Raw genomic sequence first — 25,593 nt, 5'->3', positions numbered from 1 at the left:
TTGTTTATTTGTATATAGCCATCCTTGTTTATTTGTATATAGCCATCCTTGTTTATTTGTATATAGCCATCCTTGTTTATTTGTATATAGCCATCCTTGTTTATTAGTATATAGCCATTCTTGTTTATTTGTATATAGCCATCCTTGTTTATTTGTATATAGCCATCCTTGTTTATTTGTATATAGCCATCCTTGTTTATTTGTATATAGCCATCCTTGTTTATTTGTATATAGCCATCCTTGTTTATTTGTATATAGCCATCCTTGTTTATTTGTTTATAGCCATCCTTGTTTATTTGTATATAGCCATCCTTGTTTATTATTATATAGCCATCCTTGTTTATTTGTATATAGCCATCCTTGTTTATTTGTATATAGCCAACCTTGTTTATTTGTATATAGCCATCCTTGTTTATTTGGATATCTAAATTTCAATGTTTTGATCCTTTTTAAATGGGGAATGGGTTGATATGAATTTTACCTTTTGCGAGCATGCTATGTTGCTACAGCTGCGTATTTGCTCACGCTAGCCAGGGTAGAACAATTGCTACCTGTCAATATATCTAAATTAATCTGTGTGGTTAAACAAATATTATTCTAGATTTGGTTGTTTAATGTTGTTATCAATACTTATATTTAGATATTTACCTACACTCTCTTGCTCTTTAACTTCAGAGAGATTTTTTTTCAGAGGTGGTCGGAGATAAAGATGGGGAGATAAAAGAGGGTTAGAGAAAGAGAGAGAAGGAGAGAGAGAGAGAGAGAGAGAGAGAGAGTGAGAGAGAGTAGAATATTTTAGAGACAGTTTCATCTCTTAGTTTCATTTTGTATCTCGATCGAATAAAAATCTGTGTTATTAGTAACAGTCTAAAATTTAGCTTCTTCCTTCTAAAGCTTTAGTCAAAAGATTAAACATTCAAAAAAGAAATAAACACATAAAAATCCTCAAATTATTTATTATGGTCAAATTTTGATTTATTTTTTTGAAAATTATTAAAATTACAACCACAAAAATTAGATATTTGTTATTTTTTGATGAATTAAAATCTTATAAATGATAATTGCAAATCATGAAAATTTTATTATTTGTGTTTAGATTTTGAGTTTGTTTGACTTTATTTTCTCTTTGCATAATTAAACAGAGAGTTTTTACTTAACCTCTCGGTTTTATCTTTGTGATATATGTATAAGTTATTTATTACTCTTGGCTTCAACCCTAGCATCATATAAGAAATGAGAGAAATGGAGCAAAAAAAAGCATATAACCTTCCCAAGACTTTTAAATTTATAGATAGAATAACTTAGAACCATCTGTTGAGCCATCGGTTCGGTGGTTATTTCTTTTGTAATGTTTCAAATTTTAATAAAGAATGACAACATCCCAAAAGGCAAGCTGATTGAAAAGAGAATATTTTTTACAAAGATTCCTAGATATTGAGGTTGTGATACCGTGCCTTGTTGTCTTGTGAATCAATATTCAAATGTGAGAATGTACATTCGTACGTCCATTTTTATTTATTATCCTTTTGTAGTCCTTGTTACAAGTTGATACTTTATGAATTGTAGACAAATAAAGTAAAATATCAAATTTCATACACTTAGTATTATAAAAGAAACTTTTCCACAGCTCACTTTGTTTGTCAGTTCGTCAGTCAGTCTGTAACGCTGTGGGGGAAATGTGAATTACTGTGCGGCTATATAAGACAAATGGGTTATGTTTGGTGTGATCAAACAAAATAACCATCCAGTTTACAACAAACCTAAGCCGTCGGTAGGTCGGTCTTGCTCTGAAAGACATTTTGTTGAGGGATTTTTCCGTCTATTATTTGATTTAGATGGCCAATTCTTCTCTAAAGATTATAATAACAAATGAACAACTAAATAATTCGCTTTGTTCGTCTGTCTGTCAATTGGGTTGTATTGATATTAAATAGTTTGAATTTGTAAACTTTGCTACTTATGGATGTTATCATCCCTATTTATCAAATGAATTGTATGTATATTCTTTCTTGTTAGCAGGGAAAATATGAAATAAAGGAATCAACAAGACCTCAATAAAAAGGATCCTGTCCAAAATTGTAGTTTCGGTTGTATGCTTTTAATAAAAGATTCTTTGAACATTATTTATCAGTCACAAAGACGTCTGCTCGCAAAGTAGTATTGAAAAAGATAGTCAAAAAGAAAAAAGTCAAGCTACAAAAAAAACCATACACCTAAGATTCATAAAAAACACATTCCTTAGTATTTTTTCATATTTTAGACCAACTTACTTTTCTATAGTTCCCTGCAAGCCAATTAATGTCAAATAAAAATGTGTACCGCGTATCTTTTCTTCCTTTGTATACTTTTTTTTATCTAATCAAGGTATTGGATAATAAGATTAATCTATTTTTATCTTCTGTATACTTTATAATTTATACAAGATTTTTTGATGCTTTCCCACAGAGTACCTTTCCAGCACACCTTAATTTTGGATATAAATTGAAAAAAGGGGGTGTATTTTATTTATTATGTATAAGTCCTGCGGCTTAATATAACCTAACTTAACCCGACCTAAAGTAATAACCAAACAAACAATAACTACTATCTTTTTAATTTCCTAAATATCACCAAACCTATTTGAATTTTGTTTGTTAATTAGGACTACTGTTTTTTAGATGTATATTGAATTAACATTTCCCCTAAAAGCGTTTTATTGAGCACAGAACAAGGAGAAATGTAACATATGGTGGGAGAGGCTGGGGGGGGTTGGGCGGCTATCCCCGCAAGATAAAGACACCGCAGGTATAGGACCCACATAATAAGGGCTAGTCGCAGTTGTTAGGTATAGGGAAACAAACTACCTCCCATTCGTTTATTTTCAATTTATTTAAAAAATATAGTTTTAGAGATGTACAATGGCAGGGTGAATTCTAACGGACGAGGTCTGTTAGAATCTTCTTTTTCTCCGAGGCAGGCGGAAAAATCATGGTTTAAAGACAGAGAAAAATCCAGAAAGCTTCGCGAAGCCGATGGTGGAGGTCAGCAGACTAATGGAGGTCAGATACGCATGGCAGGAGAAGGGGGCAGAGTGGGGGGAGAAGGAGTAGGGGGAGGGAGAGGTAGTAGCGGTCATATTGTTATTAACAGAAGGAATGCTCGTAATTTTATTTTTTCTGCTTAAGTTAGAAATGTTGTAAAATTTCACTGAAAAGTAAGAACCCTTCGGACCAGTAATTTTCGAGATCTTTAGCTTCTGACATAAAATCTTATTTAAATAATCTTTAAAAGTTTATACACAAGATTAAAATAATTAATCAAATTGTTAATGATTAAATTCTTTTTTTAATTTGATGTTATATCATAGCTAGTTTTTTTAATTTAGCTGAAATATATTACGTAGCCTTTATTAACACAAAATAATTAAAAATTCTATAAAGAGCCAACTATATTGATCCATATATAATTACAGTCTATATTTTTATGTAAAATTAACAAGAAACCCTAAAATTAAGTTTCTGATAAAGTAAAATTAAGAGCAACATATGGTAGGCTTCATTTGTCTAATACTAAGGAGTGCAACTCTTCGCCAAATCTTTCTGTTGGTTCGCAACAACATAGAAGGGCTTCGTACAGGAAGCTAGTCAATTTAGAGCTTTTAAATATAAACAAGGATGACAACATCCATAAGCAGCGAAGCACAAAAAATCGTGGATGGAAATACGTAAAAGTAGATTTAAAGTGGATTTATCCCAAAAAAGTTTGAAAATTGGACCAAAAACACCAAATATATGGGGAAATATGTAAAACATATAAAAATAGCCAAAAACCTGATAAAAGGCAGTCTAACCGCCATGGTTGTTTTCTTTAAACGACGGGAAATTTAATTTTGATATCTATAACTGAAAAAATTTTGAAAATCCGACCATAAACACTGAAGATTTGGAGAATAAAGTGAAAAATACAAAAATAGCCTAAAACCTGCAAAAAGGCAGTCTGGCCGTCATGGATGTTTTCTTTAAACGACGGGAAATTTAATTCTTATATCTATAACTGAAAACAATTTGAAAATTGGACCATAAACACTAAAGATATGGTGGAAATGTGAAAAATACAAAAATAGCCTAAAACCTGCAAAATGGCAGTGTGGCCGTCATGGTTGTTTTCTGTAAACGACAGGAAATTTAATTTTGATATCAATAACTGAAAAATTTTTGAAAATCGGACCATATACAATGAAGATATGGAGAAAAATGTGAAACGTACAAAGATAGCCTAAAACCTGTTAAAAAGGGGTCTGACCGCCCTTGATGTTTTATAGTTAATTGTGCTGCTTAATAATGGGAATGTTGTCCAAAAATTTCAGCTGTCTATCTTTAATAGAAGCCGAGAAAATCACGTTTCCCCTATTCTGTCTTACACGGACGGACGGACGGACATTTCGAATTATAGAGTAGCTTCGCTACTAAAAAGTGTGAAGTTCAAGGCTGTAGTTTTAACAAAGGTATTGCAAACATCCTTATAAAGTGATCGTAATCTAAAAAGAAATAAAGAGATATAAACAGAGAAAGACTCTCATTCACTGCAAGTAGAAAACTATGCAAGTAAACAGATTTAGAGGATATCTTATAATGGCAATATTGTAGTTCATTATGATTAACTCATTACCATTCAAACATTTAACATATATAAAAAGATTTGCTATTATCCCAATTGTGCTTCTAAGTACCCTTGTTTATCTTAAAATGAGTATATGACACTTATTGGATAAACTTTCAAACCACTCACATATGACTATCTTATTTCAGCCAGATTAATTCATACTTATATATTAATACATCTAAGAGGATTTTACTGAAGTTGGATTAAATAATTTTACATTTTGAAACGCTCTGAATTGACCAGCCTGTATTCCACAGTGCTCAGTCTACAGAAACTCTGTTGTATGATAAGAATCGACCAAACCGTGGGTCAAATCTGTCACTTGCGGCTGAAAATTACAATCAAAGGTTAAAAGAATTGCAATTATAAGTTGTTTACCAGCGAAACTACTCTAAAATTCACTATGTCTGTTTGTCCACCTGACATTCCGATTGTAACGCCATGGGGGGAATGCGATTTCACAGCTGCTAGTTAAGATATAATGGTGCAATTTTTTTGGAGATTCCCTGTATAATAAAGCATCCAGAATATAATTTACTTGGTACGTCGGTCTGTCGGTGATGCATCTAAATGCATAAAGTTATTGTGATTTTTATAAGTTACTGCATATTCTATTTCTTTCTTTTTTTTATTTTATACCAACTTAACATAATCTCTTTGTCTCATTGTCTATTAATAATTGTTTGTGCTTTACTACTCACGAATGATGTAATCCTTGTAATTTTATAATAGTTATTTATAGAATCCGCGGATATTAAAATAAATTTTTTTTTTTTAAATTTAAATATTCCCGGAAAATTGTTTGCAATACTATGTTATACATGGTATTTCATTATGGCTGATTACTGGTTCTAATCCAGCTAATATTAATTGGTTTCGAAAAAATTGTTTTTATCCCTTGACGATAAAATTTATATCATTTTTACTTTCTCTAAAATATTTTTTATTTAAATATCAAATATCTAAATATTCTATTTTTAACTACACTTTTCTAAAACAGTTAGGGAGTTGAATCCATTTTTATAGAAGCAGAAATATAATCTATGATTATGGTTTGGACCCTCTAAAACTGTAATCTATTTTTCCACTTTCCCCTCTCTTGGTGAAGATATCTTCAACGCCGATACGATTTTTGAAATGTAAGATTCCACTTTCCCCTCTCTTGGTGAAGATATCTTCAACGCCGATATGATTTTTGAAATTTAAGATTCCACTTTCCCCTCTCTTGGTGAAGATATCTTCAACGCCGATATAATTTTTGAAATTGGGGGTTTTGAATGCGGTGGGTGTGTTAAAAAATTAGTTGATTTTTTGTCATATTTACCCCCAATGAATTATCTATAATCATTATTAGACTCCCCTCCTAAAATCAGCGAGGTGTTAACGTACGCAAATTAATTAGAAAAATCATGAGTTGAAATTAAGGATGCACACCCCTTGATAGGAGAGATGAAAAAATACAAGATGGTAATTTAGATAGTTTGACAGGCGGACGGACACATCACTGTGTCAAGGAATATTCAATCAAAGATTTAAAAATTCAAAATCTCATAATTTCAAAGTTTTAAAAAATTCAATATCTCATAATTTCTTAAGGTCAATCAAATACCAATAACCCTAAAAACTTTTTGATAGGGGGTAGGGTACTTTTTAAAGGTTAGGTTATACAAGGTTTGAGATTGGGAGGATGCTTGAAACAAATAAAGTTTTCAATTATAAGTTGGGGGAGGTGGAGGCGGTTGGTGAGAGAAGGTGGTAAATTGTTGATCTGGTGACGATATGAATATAAATCTTTAACTTTTTAGATTAAAAGTTAAATATCCGTTATTTCTAACACTTGTTATATAACTTTAAATAAAGTTATCTTCTTCATAGAATTGGCTCCATTTGGTATGAAGGAGGAAAAATTTCGTATTGTATAATATGATGACCCAAAAGTTGAAAAGGTACAAAAAAAGTTTTCTTCTTATCTTACATTTGAGGGAGAGAATTATATGTATAATAATAAGAATTATCTTTACTGATTCCGTATATATTCAATCAAATTATATAAAACTATTTGCTTCGCCCCTAGACTCTAGGGGAAAACGGATATATCAGAAAAAAAGCATAAAACCACCCCAAAACATATATAAACCTACCCTGAAAATAATTACACATTCGGACCAGTCATTTACGAGATCTTTAGCTACAGACAAAATACCTTACTACTTTATACTATAGTATAATAACAGTTTTACACATAAAAAATTACTAATCCCACATTTATATCTTATTTTAAGGGCAAAAATTTATTCTAGAACTAAAAGGAGGAAAAATCATACCCTATAAAGTGATGATAACCCCCATTTACCCCATCCCCTACCCTCTTACTGGAAGAACGAACTGAACAATTAATGAGGTCTTTATTAGCAAGCTAAATTTTGCGACAAATTTTCTCCTGTTGATAAATCCACGTTTATTTTATATCCAATTAATTACAACATTATCTTTGAAATTTAAATGTTTTTTTATAAAAGTTTAGGGGGGGGGGGAGGGAGATTTTCTTTTACTTTAGGTCTTTTGAGATGTCTTTCTAAAATAAGAGAGGAGGGGCTTTCTGTGCTTGAGAGCCACCTTTAGGGAAACCTGATTTTATAACAATGGAGATAATATTTCTTGGATCTTACACCAGATTTTAATGTTATCATATAAAGTAAACACGGAGCGTGCTAAAATAACGATTTCCTCCTTTACCTCATCAACTCCCCTCCTAATTTATGAACTAACTGACCCATAATAGATGTTAGCAAGCTAAATTGACGACAATTTTCCCCTGTCATAATATCCACGTATATTCTACATCTATTTTTATCAACTGTAAAATTATGTAATACTACCCGACCCTTGCAAGTTTTGTATCTGCTGAACCAAAGAACTCGTTATGTAATTGTCATATTCAATAATAGAGCTAATTAGATAGATTTAATTTATAGTATAATGCCTAGCTAGAAAATATGATATGTTAGGATCAATGAGAATGACAACATTCATTAGTCGAAAAACAAAAACTTTCATAGATGGACAAACGGATAAAGTGAATTATAAAGCATATGTTTAGTGATGATAAAAAAAAGAATCTCGAATAGTAACTGTAAAATTCAATTTTCCAACATTCCGTTTCTTATAGACGGACGTACGGATATTTCAAATTGTGGATTAGCTTCGCTTCTACTGACTCCACGATTCTGTTAATAATTTGATGTTGGTCCCCAATATTTGAATAAATTTGAGTATCACTTAAATGTGAGAAGATTTTATGAGGTTTCAGTTGATACAAAAAAAAGAGTTTTTAAAATAAGAATTGTAACCCACTAACAAAAATGATGAAATTTAAGAATCTTAGCCAAATTAGAATGGTTAGAGAATAAATATAACGGCGCGGTGAAAGAATTATTAATAAACGTTTTATCTTAGAAGTTTGTACATTTTAAATTTGATTCAGACAACAGATATTTGACCATGAAATCTTTTCAATCAATGAACATTAATCTTCAAAGTTGTCGTCATATTTTAAATTGACTGCTTTGACTTTTGTACAGTGCAGTACATCTACATTTTTAAATGTACTATTAACATGTACAAATACATTACTAATTTAGATTTAGAGCATCAACAAAAAAATGGGCCATGGAAAAAAACGAAGATGGGGGTTTCATCGCATTTTTACATTAGCTTTTGAAAGGTTATTTTAAGTTAGGTTAAATTTGGTAAGTATTAATGATTGCCCCGCAGGGTTAGTAAATAGGCCCCTCAGGGGCTAGAAATAGGAGAAAAGCTACGATGAAAATGCAACGAAACCCGAAACTTCGTTTGCTTTCCATGATCCAAAAATGTAATTCAGCAGTACTTCAAAATAATAAATTTTCTAAAATGACTATAAAAATTATTTTAAATCTAACTTAATTTTTCATGATTTGATTTGAAGGTGTTTAAATCAATGTTTGTTTTTCTGTTTTGCCTAGTTTTGAACTGCCTTTTAATTTCCTTCAAAGCAAAGTATTGGAAGAGACCTTGATTGCCTGCATTTCAAGCAATTTACACAACATATCACATCAATTTTTGTTGGTAAAATTTTTGTGCTTCCCTTTTGCAGATGTTTTAATCCTTGTTTATATTTATTCATTGCAAGTTTTCTAATTATAAATATAAACGTTCTAAGATTTTACTGTCTATTATCTATCAAAAAAAATTCTTTAATTTGATATTTTCGTACCATTTATATCGTGTTTTTTGTTTGTTAAATCCTATGAATTCAGATCGTACTGGTTTCTCAAGGACTTGTTATGAAAAATAGTTTTCAAATTTATGGAATTCTTTAATATGGTATAAATATGAAAAATATTTGATATTTGTTGTCAAATTGATAAATATTAATATATCCCATAAAAAAATAACATTTTAATAAAGGACAAGAAAATAGCTTAAAACCGAACTAGAATATTTTTTGATACATTTTTATGCAACAATGTTTTCTCCTCTTATTCTGTATGGCTTGTCTTATAAAACTCTATAAAAAATAAATAAAGCATCAATATTCAAGTACAATTCAGGGAGGGAGTGGACCTTGGGCTGTTTTAGTGTTCATTACACTAGTCCCGTTTTCTTATTAGCTGGCTTAACAACTTTGGGGACTTTTTTTGGTTCATTAAGTTGAGTGTTTAAAAGTTTCAACCAATAATTGTGATCAACATGGGTAATTTTGTGTATCAGCATAGGGAATTTATATCAATTTATCGGTCATTTTCTATCCCTTTAGATCCCTAATAGTATATAGCTTGCAATTCTTACATTAGTCCTATCAAAAGTGGATTCAACAATTCATCCTTTGACACAACGACAGGTCCTAGTGGGGGCTATAATCAATCTTATTCGCCATCAACTCCTGGCGGTGGTTATAGCTACACCCCGCCCTCTAACAGAACCCGTCATTATCCCTCACCAAACAGCCAACAAACTCCGCCTGTGTCGAGACACAATGTGCCAAATAGTTATACAACGAGCTCAAATATTCCGGTATCAGCCGCTGGGGGAAGACGACAATCACGAGAAATTTTGACAAGAGTTGATGTTCATAGCTCAGGAATGTTGGCATATCAAATTATTTTAAACGTTCTAATGACTTGATAATGACATTTTGATGATATCATATTTTACTGGTTTGTGTAAAAATGGGCATTGTAAATATATTAATAAAAGAATTGATCAATTATATATGTAGAAGATATTGAATCAGTAATATCAAGCTTTGAATATTTTTTTATATACAGCATAAACAATTAAGTTTTATTTTTAATTTGCCCATCAATGGTATAGGAGATGGTTCTTATGGTGAGGAAAAGGATAATTTTGGTAGTTCTCCCGGATCTAGCGAACCAGTGCCTCCCACCAGAGTCAAGAGGAAAATATCTCTGCCCTTGATTCAGTATTCTGTTTCGAATACCAGGTGACAAAATAATGATTGTATTCGGGAAAAACAAGTAGTAGTATGTCCATAACTAGAGCAATAATGACATAATAAATGTTTCATAAAAAAATAAATACGTTTTTTAGGGAGTTCGATCTAGATTTCTACGACATTTAACATTATTTAATTGGAATTTTTCAGCTTGTTGTATACCTGTAACCTTAATATACCTTGCAGGGGTTATGTTTGTTGTTCGTTGACCTTTGTAGCCTTACAGGGGCTGCGGGTACCCTGTCCAACTGCGAACTGTTATAGATATAGCAAAATCTTTCCCTCTAGTCATATCATTGTAGATACTTACATATATTTTATGATTTACTCAATTCGATCAATGTATAATAAGATGCACTAGTTAAAAGTAAGCGCATATAGAGAATTAAAAGAATCAAAATAGTTATTTATCGCATCGCATTTTAGACATCTTTCCGGGGATATTGAAATAAAAATTATAATACTAAAACCAATTTTGTTAGCCCCGAGTTGACAAAACCCAGGTATTAATATTATGATTTTTATTTTAGAATTCATTGAAAATTATCCGTAATAAGATGTTATACATGATTTTTCAGCATAATTAAGAACCGTCTCTAATCCTGCGGTTATTAATCGGGTTTGAAGCTGTAGTTGAAAATATTGTGTTAAAATCTTCTTTTAATATTATTTTTATTGTATAGGTCAATGATGGTTGATGAAAAGATTCAATTTTCATTTGATTTCCCAGAACAGGATGAATCTTCAAATCAATTCAATCCCACAGGAATGTTTTTCATTATTTTTAAATCAAAATGAAATCGTCTCAATGAATACATTTGGCTGAATATTTCTTATAAAACGCAAAATAGAACAATTTAATCCACAGTGGTGCAGAATTTTTGGCCTTCTGTAATAAAATGTTCTCCCCTTCTTCGCCCCTAATTGGTAGGGTTAACCCCCATATTTAATATTATTTTTTTCGGAGGGAGTTTACCTATCCTCTGAAAAATGGCCTAAAATAATGATTTAGACATAACGAAAAAGGATAAGAGGATGAATACTCACCCCCTTTTCATGGTAAAATACTACTTCCCCATCCCTAAATTTTTAAAGAAAATTTAGCAGAAAAAAATCAAAAGCCGCCCAGGGCTTTTTGTATATCAATCATAAATAATAATGTGAATAAAAAGAAAAGCGATATCTAGCAAACAGCCGTGGGCGGTCAGAATCAGCTGAATGTTTATTGTGAAAAAAATTTCCCCCTTTTACGAAATGAAAGGATTCATCTTTCATGCACAAATTTTTTAAATAAAAATAAATTCTTTGTAATTTTTAATTAAAACATTAAAACGACATTATCTAAAAGTAAAAAGTAAAAAAAAATATTTTTTTAGATGTTGTTATTTTAGTATTTTTTATATTTAATAACAAAATTTTCTTTTTATTTTTAATTTATATATTATATTCTAATTATTAAAACTTTACATATTAATTTTGTAATCCTCCCATTTGAAAAGCTGTGGAATAGCAATAAAATTTAGCGCGACCACAGCGCTAATTAGGCCCCTGGGCCCACTGCCTATTTTCGTCTTCTAGTTGCTTCGATTCCTCTCTTTTATTTTTTTCTCTATGGATATGGTATTCTTTAGAAAGGAAAATCTGCTAATCGATAGCAGTATCTTATTGGACGAACAAATGGATGTAATATTGCAAGTAATATTGATCTACAGATAGACCAATGTGAAAGATTGGGTATTGTCCCTTTCGTAACATCGCACCTTATGGGGCGTTTCTTCGTATTTTTCACAATAGCTTTTCTCCTATCTCTAGCCCCTGCGGGGGGCTCTAACCCTGCGGGGCCAATTACTTAACTCTGTGGGGCAATCACCTAAACCAATATAACCTAACCTAGCCTGAAATAACCTTTTTTAAAAATACGATGAATCGCCTTTTATGGGGCGATGTTACGAAAGGGACTGTTCCCGAAAGATTTAATAGGAAATTTAAAAAACTAGACTCAATATGTAATGAATATGAATTTGAATAAAATTTAAATGTTGAAAAAAATGTGCGAACTCAGGAGACTATTCAAGTTTGAAGTGGGACATGTCTAGCCTCAGCTATGTTGCTTCAAAACTCAGAGAATCAGTAAGTAATTTCAATTCATCTTATTTTAGAAACAAATGGCTTCGAATCTATCCTCACTTGGTCTTTGGTGATTTAGATAGTATACCCCTTTATAAAATAAATTTAAACCCCTTAGACTTTCTTTGGTAATCTTTTAGGAATATTCGATATTTTCTTAAATTATGTTGTAGTACAATATGATGAATATTTTAGGAAGTATTAGGAATATCCTGGTTAGAACACTAATTGGTGAATATTTTAGGGCAGATTTGACCCAGGTTTAGATTCTGTTATACTTTATAGGGTAAATTTGTTTGGGTAATATCTTAGGAATGATTGGACCATGGTTCAAATTATGTAAAAAAAAAACACAATATTTGGTGAATATTTTAAGAAATATTATACAAGGTTTAAATTATGTTGAATATTTTAGGAATTTGGATCCTGGTTTAATATGTTAAAGTACTATATGGTAAATACTTTTAGAAATATTTGACCCTGATTCAATTAAAATTTGTGTAAATTTTAAACCTGGATATTATAGGAAAGATTGTATCCTGGAATAAATTATGTTTAAGTACTATATGGTGATTATTTAATGAAAAACTGGATCCTGGTTTGAACAATGTTGGAGTACTATATGGTGAATAGTTTGGGAAAGATAGGACCCTAAATAAATAATGTTGGAGTATCATATGGAGAATATTTTAGGAAAGATTGGATCCTGGATTAAATTATGTTGGAGTACTGTATGGTGAATATTATTGGAAAGATTGGATCCTGGATTAAATTATGTTGGAGTAATGTATGGTGAATATTTTAGGAAAGATAGGAACCTGGATCAAATTACGTTGGAGTAATGTATGGTGAATATTTTAGGAAAGATAGGATCCTGGATCAAATTACGTTGGAGTAATGTATGGTGAATATTTTAGAAAAGATAGGATCCTGGATCAAATTACGTTGGAGTAATTTATGGTGAATATTTTAGGAAAGATTGGATCCTGGATTAAATTATGTCGGAGTACCTGATGTTGTTCTTGAGCTTCCATCTGATAGTGATTCATCAAGGTAGCATCATTTCTTAACTAAAAATTTATTATATTTTGCTTTTTAAATTCAAATTGGAATTAAACCAAATGTTCTTTTCCAATTTTATTATTCTATTTAGGAGACCTAGCCATGCCTCTGTAAGCACCTGGTCTGCCTGGAGTAGTACAAATCCTAGCAGGTGAGATATCAAAACTTTCTGATTTCAACTATTTAATATCCCATTATATAAAGTAGTAAAGTTTTTTGTCTGAAGCTTCAATCTTATTGAGTTATACTTTTCAGAGAAGCTTCACATAAATCCTGGGAAAAATTTTATAGGATTTTCCCTAGAAAAATTTCTATCTATTAGTTTTAAGGATAGTTTATTATATTCCCGAACTTTACTTGATGTCCCTCTATATGTATAATGTAAATGTTATTTGACGTCAATCTTTTATTTAGTTAAATAATTATTTCCTCATTAAAATAATCTTTATGTTTCATGATTGTTAATTACTAAGTATAAAAGTTATTATGATGCTGAAAAGGAAAAGGTAGAATGGCGGTTTCCCTAATATTGCATCTGGAGCACAATGGAATTTTAAAAAAAACTATTTTGGATGCTTATTAAAGTTATCGTTATTTTAATGGATTTGTTATCACTTGGATCTTACGTCAGATTATTGTGTTTTCTATTGGAATTAAAACTTGTAGCGGGATAAAATAACAATTCCCACCCTCCACATCTTTTCCACATCCCCTCCACGCATACAGAATAAACGAACTGAGTAATAAATGGTAGGGGAAATAGCAACCTAAATAATATCCACGTGTATTCTACATAAACAATCTATAATACAAAGTAGAACGATGTCTGTCTGTCTGTATGTATGTATGTTTGTTTGTAACGAATGATCTCGCTAACCGCTGAACCAATCGGGTTCTTCATAACAGGGTAGCTTCTTATAGGTCCCGGGAAGGTTTTTAACTATTTTTGGGGAGGGTACAACCCCCCTCAAAAAATTTCTTTAAAAATATCTAAATTGAAGAAATCGGTTCTGGGATTGAACTCCCCCCTCCTCAAGTGCCCCTATAGAGGCTGTAGAAACAAAGTTTATTACAAAGTATTCTGGCTCAAAATCTATTTTTCCCATATAACAAATTTTATCTTTTAAAAGATAGTCATTGTTATTTTAAAGTATGTTAAATAAAAAATAAATATCCATAAATACTTGTTATTGTTGAAATAACAGAAATATAAAAATAAATATTGTTATTTTTCAATAAAGTACATAGATTAGTCAGATTTCAACTTAAATATATTTTGGATATTACTTGTTAAATATATATTTCTTTTGTATATAGTTTTAAGGTACTTAAATGTTCAATAATAGAATAAATAGTTTCTAATTGGACCAACTTTTTTGTGTATAGTTAGAAAACATAAAACTTTAATCTAAATAAAGACAAGGACGACTTCAAGATATTATGTTTAAATCTAGCGAAGATTTTTGAAATTATTATCAAAATTTCTAGCGACCAGGAGGTGAGAGAAAACAGAAAGTTAGGAAAGAAAGCTGGATATAATACGATATGAAACATGATTTTTCAGTATGGCTGAGAACTGGTTCATATCCATAAGATATTAATCGATTTCGAAGTTATACTGGAATAGTTTCTCGCATCGTATTATAAACAGCTTTCCGTGGATATAGAATGTACAATTATAAGATTAAAAACCAGTTTTTTTAGCCCCGAGTTTCTGAAGGCACCGTTTAAAAAAACTGGTTTTAATCTTATGATTGTACATTTTTATATTCGTAGAAAGCTGGATATAATACGATGCTAGACATAGTTTTTTCGTATGGATGTGAACCGGTTTCTATCCAACGGATTCGAATGAATACGAGAAATAACATTCTTGTATATGTAATTGTATCTATTTAGAAGAAACACACACAGCAGTATATTTGAGTCCATAAATGGACCTCAGAGTCCTAAGCCTCAGTGTGGAGGATCAGGTCAGGAGTCAGAGCAACATCATGGTTCACCTTGCCCGTCTCAGGAGGAGCTGCTCAATGTGCCAAACTTTAGAAGGTACTAGGTCAAACATTGAAGATTTACAAAGTGTCTTAAAAAATCAGCCATGTGACGTCATGAAAAGGAGGGATGAGAGAAGAAGTGCGAAAGAAAACCCATAAAAAAGATATCATAATCCCTCATTTTTTGCCGTCACATGGCTGATTTTTTTAGACAATTTGTAAAGCTTTCAAACATTGGATTGGGCGTCTGTTAGGACAAGGACAAAAGAGAGGAATAACAGTCGATCCTGTCGATGAATATAGAATAAGTTGATATTGGAACAGTTGAATTTTTGTCGTCTATTTAGGTTGCTAATATAGTCATCAAATATTTGTCTACGCGTACCTCTATGATCAGAAGAGAGGATAAGATAATGCCATAAAAAGGGGATATCGCTATATTAGCCAGGTGTGAGAAACATTTTATCTGGGTATTCTAACAATATCCACGTATTCATTGTCCTGTCTGACAGAACATCATGTCCAATTATATAAAGTAGTAAGTTTTTTTTGTCTGTAGCTAAAGACTTCCAAAATTCTTCATTGATTTACTCTTAGGAAGGGATATAGATTACGTTGATATTGTAAGAGATTCTTGCATACCCTTACACAATGTTTCTTCCAGCTAACTGGAAGTAAGTATTGACCCATATTTGAGGACTATATTATATGCAAACCCTAATTAATCCCAATATCAACGAATTCTATATCCATTATTTAGAAAAGCTTCAATTATATCCAGCGCTGGAACGTTTAAGGCTATTACTTAACCTTACTTTCGAAGAGAGCCTCTAGATTAATATTATATGGTTAAAACAACTAGTTTTTCACATTGTAATGAATATAAATATTAGTCTTATCTTCTATTTTCCTAACCTTGCTATACTCATTACTTAGATATCCTATTATCCTAATAATCCTTTACAGTTACAAAACTCTTAATTACCAAATATATATTTTTATATCAGAGTGGTTGAAATTAAAAGGATGACGTAACTAAAATCTTAAAATATTAAACGTTACATTCAGGATTTTAATGACTCTATGACGTAGGTTATTTTTCACACTTTATTTCTAGATTTAACAGATATTTCAGGGAGTTTTTTTTTTACAAAATATTGATATGGAATGGTAGCTTTTATAGTGCCTATAAAAATGACGTCATACTGTTCTCCAATTGGTCAATTGAAATGTATGCTGGCCTACCATTGGTAAATTGAAATGTATACTGGCCTGCCATTGGTAATTTAGTCTGTGTATTGGCATATCATTGGTCAATTATATTTTATGACGTCATTTTTTTACAGGCACTAAAAAGAGGTTTCAAGGAATGAATATTAAATGTTTGTAGCGAAGCGGCATTTCAAGTTTGTGTTTGTATGTCCGATAGATTGATATTCAAAAGAATTTTGTTAAATAAGCAGATCTTATTTTCTTGTAATGGATTGTATTTCAATAAAATATTTTTTTTATTTAGAAATAGAGGATCAAGTCTGCCGTCTGGACTTGAAAACTGTGCCATTCCCAGGTAAAGACTTATTTTATCCTTAAATGTGTCCAGTCGAGAACATCAAATAGAAATAATACAGTTAGTTTTTGTTTGAATGTTTATTACTTTAGGTCAGGATAGATTAGTTTTGATTGGGGGCTTGGTAGCCCCGCAAGGTTAAGATAACTTTTGTATGAGCCCTCGCAGGAGGTTAGGCATGGGAAATGAAACTAATCCTCTCTTATTTTCGATTTTTTTAAAAGTACAATTGCAATTTTTGCAAAAAGTGAATATACTTTTAAAATAAAAAATAAAAATTCAAAACAAAAAGAAGTTTCTCTCTAAAAAATAACTAGACCGAAAAATACTGCACAGAGAAATATTTTATCTTATTTGATATTTATTTAAATGCATTTCAAATTAAAATAATATTGTAATGAGAAATATACCAGATTAAATTTGACGTATTGAGAGGATCTTATTCTTCATACATTTATTTTAAAGGATTAAAATATCAAAATTATACAATTTTAAACAATTATACAAATAATTCATTTTCAAAACATCCTGGAAAAATTATAAAAGAGATTAAATTTAAATGTTAAAATAAGGTGTCCTAACTTTTGTGATTTTTAAAAAAAAATAGCTAGTCGGTGTTTATAGCAAGTTGTAGATGTTAAATGATCCATAGAATTTAGATATGCAATCATTTTTTTGTTTGTAAACCTCTTATTTTTGAAGTAATTTAATCTTTTTTTAAAATTAAGTTAGTTTTAAGGTACTTAAACGCAACAAAAAAGAAGAAAATAATGAACAAAAATAGTAAGATCTTTAATTTGACAATTTACTTTTGAATAATTGAAAAAAATCTATTTTGTTGAACCCCGTAAGCACGGACCGACCTCAGCCATAAAAAAGCTTTGTTTAATATAAACCCCGAACCACTTCATTATGCAATCTACATTTTCCTGGATATTTTGTCTACGGTAGTCCATAAGTGTACAGCTTTACAGTACATTGTTTCTATTTGTTAAAGCAACACGTATGATAAAAGAAAAAGATTCTGTTTAAAGTAAAACAGTTAGGGAGTTGAATCCATTTTTATAGAAGCAGAAAAATAATCTATGATTATGGTTTGGACCCTCTAAAACTGTAATCTACCTTTCCACTTTCCCCTCTCTTGGTGAAGATATCTTCAACGCCGATACGATTTTTGAAATGTAAGATTCTACTTTCCCTTCTCTTGGTGAAGATATCTTCAACGCCGATACGATTTTTGAAATGTAAGATTCCACTTTCCCCTCTCTTGGTGAAGATATCTTCACCAAGAGAGGGGAAAGTGGAAGGGTAGATTAGAGTTTTAGAGGGTCCAAACCATAATCATAGATTATATTTCTGCTTCTATAAAAATGGATTCAACTCCCTAACTGTAAAATGCTTATATTTCAATCAAAATCTATATTTTTTTATTTTTTACCGATCCACGTCATTATGCAAATCAAAAGAAAATCAATGAGAAAACGTTTGTTTTGCACTTTTCTCCAATTTTAAAAAACGATTCTGATAAAATAGCAATATTTTAAGGGATTTATGCATTAATTATAATGAAAAACAGTTTAAGGTAGATTTTAATGATTTTTCTAAATAAGAAATAATTAAAAAAAAAGAAATTCTATCCTTATCACTTTAGAGGACAGCTGCTGACCCCCAGTCTTATGGATGAAGCTAAATACATATTAAAGATAAAAATTACCCTGAAAAGTATACAAAAATGTTTTTTGATGTGTTAAAAAAATCCATTTTAAAATCTTGATTTTGAGGATGATGGCCTTTAAGATGCTCTTACTGGTGGTGAAGGTGAGCTAAATGTTATCTAAGTACATGACCATTACAACAACTTGTCTATTAACCTATGTACCATTTTTTGTAGTCATAGCAGCCTCCAGTGGAGCCTCTCGACATGAAATATAACCATTATCTAAAAACTACATTATTTACTTTATGAATTTTAGTAATTAAAATTGCAATTTTTTTCTTTTTTAATATTGCTTGGCTGGAGGCAGCTATGACTACAAAAATTGGACCATAGTTCAATATATAAGTTTTCTTCAAGGGCATGCACTTTGATAACATTTAGCTCACCATCACCACCAGTAAGAGCATCTTAAAGGCCATCATCCTCAAAATCAAGATTTTAAAATGGATTTTTTTAACACATCAAAAAACATTTTTGTATACTTTTCAGGCAAATTTATATTTTTTACATGTATTTAGCTTCATCCATAAGACTGGGGGTCGGCAGCTGTCTTCTAAAGTTATAGGGATATAATTTCTTTTTTTCAATTATTTCTTATTTAGAAAAATCAATAAAATCTACCTTAAACTGTTTTTCATTATAATTAATGCATAAACTCCTTAAAAAATTGTTATTTTATCAGAATTATTTTTTAAAAGTGGAGAAAAGGGCAAAACAAACGTTTTCTCATTGATTTTCTTTTGATTTGCATAATGAAGTGGATCGGTAAAAAAAAAAAAAATATAGATTTTGATTGAAATATAAGCACTTTACTTTAAACAGAATCTTTTTCTTTTATCATACGTGTTGCTTTAACAAATAGAAACAATGTACTGTAAAGCTGTACACTTATGGTCTACCGTAGACAAAATATCCAGGAAAATGTAGATTGCATAATGAAGTGGTTCGGGGTTTATATATAGAAAACATTTGCTATTGAAAAGAAAATATTTATAATTTTTTCAGTCGTTCCCGAAATTTTTCAATATGTGGCGGGAGAGTTGTGAACAAGGGAGACTCATTTCTTTCAACCTCTAATCCATCCTCCAGGTCCTCCAGGTAAGTGATGCAGGCATCTGAAGGGAAAATACAGTAGCCGATAAATTGATGTACATCCCCAATGATGACACACTAAATTACAACTTTTGTAGATTAAAATTAGTGGTTGAAACGTTTGAACACTCAATTTAATAAACCATCGAAATTCAGTAAAAGTCCCCAAGGTTGTTAAGCCAAAGCATTAGAAAAACTATAAAACTTTGGGGACCAGTGTTATAAACAGCCCAAGGGACCCTCTCTTTCTGTACAGGAAGTTGGGAGGGGGTGCAAAGTTTTTTTGCTGATTTTAAATAAACAAATGGGAAGCAGCTTATATTGCCCAAATAAAAGTGACGTCATACAATACAAATGACCAATGATTGGTCAGTATACATTGTAATTGTTTATTCGCGTTGTAGAAAATTTACTTCCTATATGGCTGTCTACAATCTGCAATTATTTCAACTTCATCATATTTTTCTAAAGTGATGTATTAAAATGATCAGATTATAATACATCACTAGCACCTGCGCCCCTATCATTTAGGGGCTCTGTGTACAAAGGTTTAAGAAGAGGGGCACAAAATAGGCTAAAACAAATCTAAGTTATAATCAAAAAATGAAATAACCTAAAACCATCCCGGGACCTCTAACAGTTTCCCTAAAAAGGAATACTTAATCATTTCAGTATTTATTGAAATCTTAAGCTTCAGACAAAAACATCCGTATTACTTTTTTTAGTAGGAAATGAATATAATTATCCTGGCAATAATGACATCTTTTTTCTTTTGAATAATTTTCTATTGGAAAAAGTAATTTCATTTGTTTTGCGCAGAAATAATATTGCAATTTCCAATTAATTATTGCCTGTCTTTTTCAAATAATCATAATTAATTTTGAAGTACACATATTTCTAACAATATTGAGTAAAAAAGCATACTAAAGGAAATATTATATTAATTATGATTCCAGTATGGCCTTGAAACCGATTTATATCCGCTGGATTAGAACCGGTTCTTAGTCTTACTGAAAAATCATGTATAGCATCGTATAACAGACAATTTTCTACAAAAGTAGAAATATATTTGATGAAAACCGTGGTAACAAAACTTATAACTTTTCATTTTGTTATCCGCGGAAGGCTGTCTATAAAACGATGCTATAATTAACTATTTTCAGTTTTGAACGTGATGAAACATCAAGCCCGCGTTCATTGATTTCAAGTAAATCCAGGTAAACTAAGTTCCAAGCTATGACTTACTAACTATAAAATTTTATCAATGGATGTAGAATATACGTGGATGTTATGACAGTGGAAAAATTGTTGTCAATTTATCTTGCTAACATGGGACTGCTTTATAGGCGTTCATCTAGTAGGAGGGGACTGTATGGGGTCAAGGGGGTGAGGGGGGGTGGGTAAACGTTATTTTAGCCAGCTTAATGTTTTCACTTTATTATAAATCATGAAATTCTGGTGTAAGGATCAAATAGTAATTTATCCATATTTTTTTATTATTGCCATCCTGGCGGCTACAGGTTCATCTAGGTACAGAGAAAACAAATGTATGAATTTAATAAAACATTCATAGATAACAAAATGAACTCAGGAATAAGGTATAACCAAAAAGAGAAAAAATCTAAGATAATATTTAGGGGGCAGATGGAGAGGTTGTCAATTTTACTATGTGTTACCCCCCCCCCCCCACTCACACACAACGACAGCTGAAATACTTGTATATGTTTCGTGATTTTTTACGAATTCATTTCATTGTTGGTATAAGCTGAAATAAATTAATTATCCACTATGATAAAAACCTACGTGTTCAAGCCAATTTTAAGTTCCTTGTAAGACCCTGCAGGCCTTGATCTTCCAGATCTCCAGCAGGATGCCAGCCCTTTTAAAGGTTGCAGATGATAATCACATTTTGGTTTATTAGAGTGAGAACTTGTTGTGCATGTTTCAATGTACAACTACTTACAACCCTTTTATTGACCAAGGCATTACAAAAACTAGTCTTGCTAATGACGTCATATGCCAGCAATTTATCTTGGTTGGTCAGGTTCAATCTCGGATTACTAAAAATGAGAAAACATTCCTTTACCATTTCCATCATTTGTATTTTATTTAGTTAATTAATTAACATGATATTTAATGTACAGAATTAAATATATTTTATTTGAATTATAAAACCTTTTTCATTACACAAAATAACCAGGTTGACAAAATTCATAACTATTAAATAGCGAAGTTCGTTACAGAGCATATACTCAATGCCCATAAAAAAAGAAATAGAAAGAAAGTCAAGAAACATTTTGTAATGCAGAAATAATTACGTCTTTTGTAGCATGACCGACATACTGACAGACCGAGAAAGTCAGCATTAAATCCTAAATAGCAACTGAGAAAATCCAATTTCCATCATGCATTACGGACCGGACGGACAGAAAAGATAAATATAGAGTGGCTTCGCTATGTAAAATATTATTTAATTCTAAATATGTTTTTTTCTCAGAAAGGTCCAGATTTTACTTTAACTTAACTATTGTGAATTTTATTACTTTTTCAATATTGAATTTAATTTGACATGAAATATAATTATGTAAGACGCATATGAGGAACGGGATACCACAGTGCGTTCGAAGGTGCTTTGACATTTGTGTCAGAACCTAAATTGGTACATAGTGCATTTCATTACCCTAGGTTAGGTAACTTCATTTCACTTTTCAATAAAATCTAAAATGTAGCCGTTTTTTAAAAAATAAGATTTGAAAATTTTTAGTTTAATTTTCATCCTCTAGGATCTATCTATATATGATTTATTTAAGACTGAATTTTCGTGACCTTAGCAAAGCAACTGATAAAAAATGGCCATGAATCAACTCACTTCAGGAGTGGTTTTATGAAGAACTTTATAAAATCAAACTTGTTCAAAATTTTAAATAAATAATATTTGCTTTTCTTGTCATGAATATGCGGTAACTCCTAGGGGATAAAAATTAAACTTGAAATTTTCAAATCTAATTTTCTCAAAAACGGCTGCATTATAGATTTTATTGAAAAGTGAAATGAAGTTACCTAACCTATGGTAATGAAATGCACTATGTCCCAATTTAGGTTCCGACACAAAAGTCAAAGCACCTTCATACGCATTGTGGATACACTTCTAGTTCTAATTTTGGTGTAGCTCTAAACTGTATCATGCTTTTCGGTGTGCATGAATTAATACAGAACAATGCTTTTTTAACTTTTTAGAGAACATGAAAATCTGACGTAAGATCCAATACATCTTTTTGTGCATGAATAAATTATAAAACGAACTTCAGACAATCAATTCTTTCTTTTTGTCTGGAAGTCCTAACTTTAAAAAGTAATGAGTTGCACCTGTTTTGGGTCAAATCATTATACCTACTTTGAATATTTACGTCGCACACCTGATAGGATCAGTATGAAACATTCTTAACGTCTTTAGTTGGGCCGAGATTCAAACCTATCACCTTCACTCCTAAGTTGTGGGTTTATTTATGTAAGAATAATGAGGGTGAGCTTTGCGAATATTGAAACTAATTGATCTTGTTTTTAGGAGTCAATCCATTAAATCAAGCTCAGAATCCTTTCAAGAGTTCAACAATAGCTTTGCTAAAACTATCAAGTCAGGTTGGCATTTTATAGACCAAGCTACTCGATAATTCAAAATGTACTTTTGTACCGAATGCTTTTCAAAAAGGTTATCCTGGCAAATAAGGATGTACTATATACTCACTTGGTCCGTAGTTGTGTTTGTAATACTCTAATTTCTGAAGAAAATTATGAACATCTTAAAATTTTGAGTAGATATTTCGCAGTTGTTATCAAAGACAGACTGCTAAAACTGAGCAATAAGCAACTCTGAAGCTGTTGTGTCCGTCCGTTTTAAGATAAATTATATTGCTGAATCCTGGACCATTCTGTTCTAACAGTCAAAAGAAAGACCTGAAAGAAATTTTAATTAGAAACACCCTATTGAAGTTTATCCAGACTTGGCCTTAGGGATTTTATAAATCAGCCAAGTCTAAACTTAAGACATTAGTCGCGGCTGACGCGCGGCTGCTAGGCCCTAATTTTTATGCATTACTTAAATATTTACAATTATGCAAAACAATGTATTAAACTTTATATATGTAGATCAGAGCCAGAAGAACAATATTTACTCTCGGAATAGTTCTGTTGATAGAAATTCTCCAATACACTCAAAATCATCCAGCAGAAGAAATTCAGGGAATAGGTAAAACTACTTCATTTTTTACTGTCAAAATTATTTTATAGCCAAGTGAAAGCGAAGGGAAGGTGGTTGCATTGGACTATAATTACACTGGTGCCCAAAATTAATAAATCGCTGATAAACTTTGGGTACTTGTATTAAATTTTAATTGGTAAGTCCAAACTATAAGCGTGGTTTTAGTTCTAATATACAAAAGTTGTAAACTTGTTTATAATCATAGAGGAATGTTTCTCAATTTATCGTCCATTGTCTTATCCCATAAGATCCCTGGAAAAGAAAAAGACATGCATTTAAGAAAATAAGTTTAATCGAAGAGTGTTTAAATCAGGATTTTTTAGACATAATAGAGTACAAATTATGTTATTTTTGTGTCATTTTAGGAATAGTTAAAACCATGTTATTTTCAGTGAAAATCTGCCAAGATGCTATAAAGTGGCAGTTCTGGGAGGGCCACAGGTATAAACTATATATTTTTTGACATTTCATATGTGCGAAGCAATTCTATAAAATCTTTTTATTGGTTGACAGTCGGTCAATAATGCAATAGATTCATTAGAATATCTTAGCTGTTTCCTTTTCACCAATAAATGTATAGGTATAGATATATATCATATATTCCAGGTAACTAACTGGATCGTCTGCTAGCAAATTGCTTTCTGCTCTGTTGTAGCGACTTGGCTGTGTTAATATTTACGATGCTATTGGCTGATATGCAGATACCAAAATAAACGTCGGCACAGGGTCCAAGGGGTGGGGGCATTATTTAACCCCTTACCCCTTCTAATGTTACCCTTGAACCAACTCACAAATAAGTGAATCGATTAAATTATAAAGTTAAAAAAAGAGTACAGAATTCTTTGAAAGGAAAATAGGGGTCAGTATTTCATTACATACTTACAAATGACAAAAATTGCTAAAGGTGTTATATTATTATGAAATTACTTTTGAATTAAAAGTTTTATTATGAAGGTTGGAAAATCATCACTTGCTGCTCAATTTCTAACTTCAGATCACGTGGAAACTTTTGCTAATCAAGGTAGACATATATTTTGTACGGAGCCTCGCAGTCAATGATAATGTTTCCAGTATGGCTACGAAACCGATTAAAAACCGCTGGTTTAGAACCGATTCTCAGCCTTTCTGAAAAATCCTGTAAACCATCGTAGTACAGACAATTATCCACAAATAATAATATAGAAATCATAACATTTTTACCAGTTTTGTTAGACCGGTCCTCCGAACACTCGGGGTTGACAAAACTGGTTTTAATCTTATATTTTTTATTTTAGTATCCGCGGAAAGCTCTTTATTATCCGATGCGATAAATAACTATTCTATAAACACGACCTAAGATCAAGGTGCGCATATTTACAGAAGTGCGCACAAAATTTAAAGAAGATACGATTATTGTCTGAACCTTAAGATTTCAATAACTACTGATCTGATTGAGTTCTCCTGTTTTAGGAAGCTTTACATAGGTTTCAAAATGGTTTTAGGTATTTTCGACCTCATTCCTATCCCCTTGAAAACAGAGGCTATATGCGCAGCCGTTAATTTTGAATATTATCTAAATATTGTGTAATTAGAGATTAGAGTTGGACAATACAAACGTACACATAAACAGACATTCTGTTACTTTAGTATAACTTTAAC

General features: G+C 31.2%; 2 protein-coding genes and 1 long non-coding RNA gene across 4 annotated transcripts in view; 2 read left to right on the top strand and 1 right to left on the bottom strand.

Moving 5' to 3' along the window:
- Positions 1–25,593, bottom strand: part of LOC145322067 (uncharacterized) — a 148,813-nt gene that overhangs the window by 53,397 nt on the left and 69,823 nt on the right. The gene's annotated exons all lie outside the window — the stretch shown is intronic.
- On the top strand, positions 9,852–10,936 carry LOC145327791 (uncharacterized). Its single transcript, XR_013882243.1, has 3 exons — positions 9,852–9,855; positions 9,997–10,126; positions 10,822–10,936. It is a non-coding gene; the product is annotated as an uncharacterized LOC145327791 (long non-coding RNA).
- The window catches only part of LOC145322059 (uncharacterized), a 69,900-nt gene continuing 56,494 nt past the window's right edge, over positions 12,188–25,593 (top strand). The window contains exons 1-11 of the mRNA XM_080163831.1: positions 12,188–12,268; positions 13,239–13,318; positions 13,419–13,478; positions 15,227–15,376; positions 16,838–16,888; positions 19,611–19,703; positions 20,861–20,914; positions 23,263–23,336; positions 23,844–23,943; positions 24,348–24,396; positions 24,910–24,976. Of these exons, the coding sequence (XP_080019957.1) occupies positions 12,227–12,268; positions 13,239–13,318; positions 13,419–13,478; positions 15,227–15,376; positions 16,838–16,888; positions 19,611–19,703; positions 20,861–20,914; positions 23,263–23,336; positions 23,844–23,943; positions 24,348–24,396; positions 24,910–24,976 (820 nt within the window). The 5' untranslated portion in view covers positions 12,188–12,226. The remainder of the gene's footprint in view (positions 12,269–13,238; positions 13,319–13,418; positions 13,479–15,226; positions 15,377–16,837; positions 16,889–19,610; positions 19,704–20,860; positions 20,915–23,262; positions 23,337–23,843; positions 23,944–24,347; positions 24,397–24,909; positions 24,977–25,593) is intronic.

The sequence above is a fragment of the Acartia tonsa genome, chromosome 1 (genome assembly GCF_053477335.1).
Source record: "Acartia tonsa isolate MP-2025a chromosome 1, ASM5347733v1, whole genome shotgun sequence".
Taxonomy (NCBI): Eukaryota; Metazoa; Arthropoda; class Copepoda; order Calanoida; family Acartiidae; genus Acartia; species Acartia tonsa.
This window is presented reverse-complemented; position numbering and strand designations above follow the sequence as displayed.